The sequence below is a fragment of the Cynara cardunculus genome (assembly GCF_001531365.2).
Source record: "Cynara cardunculus var. scolymus isolate 2C chromosome LG 6, CcrdV1, whole genome shotgun sequence".
In the NCBI taxonomy this organism is placed as follows: Eukaryota; Viridiplantae; Streptophyta; class Magnoliopsida; order Asterales; family Asteraceae; genus Cynara; species Cynara cardunculus.
This window is the reverse complement of record NC_037533.1, coordinates 5,408,889-5,411,947: the sequence shown is the minus strand read 5'-3', so window position 1 is coordinate 5,411,947 and position 3,059 is coordinate 5,408,889. Positions and strand designations below refer to the sequence as shown.

Sequence of the window (3,059 nt, the reverse complement as noted above, 5' to 3'; positions counted from 1 at the left end):
GTATGGTGAATCTTTTATATTTTAGTGAGTATTAATGGAAAGAATAATTATTTAAAAAAATTGTTGAAGTGAAAAGTGGAAGGGATTAATGGCATTAATGGAGATTTTTCCTTCCATAATTTTTGAAAAATTTGACCACATATGAGTCGCCTGGAACTTTGGGGGGGGGGGGYCGACATTTTGGAAGATTTTGGCGTTGGAAAACTGACAAACGGTGCCACGAGGAGGAGTCTTGAAGCGCTCGTAATTTGACTCGTTTTCGGTAGTGATCCTCCATGTTAAGTTACGTATTCCCTATAACTCTCGAAAATAACTATATGGGAACGTTAGGAATGGGTAAAGGTAAACCCATACATTTTGAAGCCGATTGAATAGTCGGACGGTTGTTAAATCGATCAAAATGTTGAAATTATCATTTTCGGTAAAAACTAAAACTTTAAACTGGAATTTCTCCCTCAAAACTCGATATTTTTGAGTGATTCTTGTTTCTAGAAGATGAGGAATCAAAACTAAAATTTAGAAAAAAAGATCATCAAAAACGGATGAAAAACGAAGCCACACGGCCAAAACAAGAAGATAGCCGGAAAATCGACAAAGTTGCCGGAAAAACGGCGTTAGCAACCTCCGACGACAATCCGGCAGGGAATGAGTCTAGGGCAGATAAGGGGTATTGGGCCTGATCCGATTGGGGTTTAGGATGATCCAAATAATTATAAATTTATTTCTTTTGTCTTAAAAAGCCCAACAAGTTTGATTTTTAAATTAATTAAGTGCTTGATTAATTTAATTTCGTTAGGGTTTATTAATTAAATAAACTAGTATGAGAACCGTGCGTTGTGCGGTATTGTAAGTACAAAACATCTTTCATATCAGAAAACAATAACTAAAATAAAATCATTCTAATATATAAAGAAATAGATTAGATAAATCAAAATAACGTACATAGATCCCCTATGCACATGGTTCAACTTGGCCAGTAGTCGAAGCCTCTTCTTCTATGCTTACTCAATCGTTTATCATTCATCTCTATCTTCAATATATTCTAATCCTTGATGAAGCTTTTTATGAAGATTTTCTTGTATACGATGTGGAATAGAATTGCATTAACCATTATAGGCGTTAGAGAGAATCATAATAAATACGAGAAGAAATAATAAAAGTTGGAATTTAGAGAATATGAATATATAAACTTAGTAAAATATTACCTTATCTACTCGGTGGATGGATGAATGTTATTGAACACTTCATGGTAGACAATGTTTTTTATGAGTGTATGGTGTTCCATTTCTTCATCAGCTTTTATTATGGTTAATCCTTCATGCGATGTCACTCGTGAAATAGCCACACATAGTTGTCCATGTGTGAAAACCTATAAATTAGAATATTGTGCAATTATATGTGAATATAAGTATATATTTAAATATGTTAATATAAGAAAATTGAGAAGTGTACCTGTTTCCGGAGGTATTGGCCAACACGACTTAAAGATTGTCCCTGGCTTTTATTAATTGTCATAGCAAAGCATGGACCAACGGTATTTGACGTCGATTAAGCTTGAATGGCCATTTTGATTCGTTGGGCGACTTTATTATACTTGGAATAGTGACACTTTTTCCTTTATTAGTTCCTGAAATAATGTCACCTCTAACAGACCATGTACCAAGTAATGTGACAAACAATCGTGTTCCATTGCGCAATCCTTCTGTTTGATTGATGTTGCGTAATAACATAATTGGGGATCCTACCTTTAGCTGAATCTCGTGATTTGGAACGCCATTGAATTGCAAACTCTTTAAGATCAGTTGGATAAATGAGGTCTTCATCATTTGTTTGTACACTTCCTTTGCAAATCGTGTCTGAACTTAGATATGTTTTTCCTTCTCCTGGAAGCATGTCCATGATAAATGTGTTCAATTCTTGGACCATATCATTTTTTGGCATGAGAATTACCCTTTCAGTTATATATGAAGGACTATTACAGTTTTTCAAGAGAGAATGATATATCATTTCAACCACTGATTCAATCGGGTTGCCAACTGTTTCTGGGAAGATGCCAGCGGGCAACTTTAGCAATTCATTTGTTACATCATCGTAGGCAGTGTCATTTCTGATTTGTAACATCCATGAGTCAAACACCTTAATATTTATCATATCTGAAGGGTGACAAAATGTTGCATTGCTAACGTATATTCTCATTGAGCTCGTATACTTTGAACAAAGGCCACAAATAAGATGAATTTAGTGCGGCATTCACAATGTCGAATTGATTTCCCTTTGGTATTACTGGCAAAATTTGCCGAAAGTCACCACCACAAGCAACTGTGAGTCCATCAAATGATTTGTCTTTACTATTTTCATAACGACAACTCATTATGTCACGCAAACTTTTATCCAATGCTTCAAAGGAATGTTTATGTGCCATAGGGGCTTCATCCCAAATAATCAATGTCGTTTGTTGAAGTAACTCAGCTATATGTGTGCCGTGACAAATTTTGCAAGTTGACTCTACAATTAAAATCCAATGGGATTCGGAATCTTGAATGAGTCGTTCTTCCATTTGGTAGTAACAAAGCTACAATGCCTGAAGTAGCAACTGGTAATACTATATTTCCTTCTAATCTAAGTCTTGATACGACTGTATTCAAAAGAAAATTTTTCCCCGTTCCTCCACGACCGTGAATGAAAATCAAGTCACCTCGATCATTGTACACCGATGCAAGAATGACATCATAAGCTCTTCTCTAACAAGTATTGAGACTGGAAAATGCAATTTCATGAGCAACCTTCAAATCCTGGGTACAATAGTCAAGCTCTTCATTGACCAATCTGTTACGAAATTTTCGTAAAAGTTCGGTATTTGGGAGTGACATTCCATATATTAAACTTTTTCCCATTTTCAACATGATTGCCTCGATCTTGAACAATGTGTGAGCTTCAATTTGATCATCCGTTTGTTGCATGTCGTGTGCTTTGTATTTTTTACGTTGTAGTGTTGCCATATCTTCCGACAATGCTGCGTAATTTCTTTTCCAAAGACTTGGTGCATTTGAGACTTGGCA

General features: G+C 35.4%; 1 protein-coding gene across 1 annotated transcript; it reads right to left on the bottom strand.

Annotated features, from left to right (window-relative positions):
* Window positions 1-1,210: 1,210 nt before the first annotated feature.
* On the bottom strand, window positions 1,211-2,151 carry LOC112514086. The gene is made up of 2 exons (XM_025120421.1): window positions 1,654-2,151; window positions 1,211-1,369 (listed from the first exon to the last, which is right to left on the bottom strand). Exons 1-2 carry the CDS (start codon window positions 2,149-2,151, stop codon window positions 1,211-1,213), a joined length of 657 nt encoding a protein of 218 aa, XP_024976189.1.
* Between the last annotated feature and the right edge of the window lie 908 nt (window positions 2,152-3,059).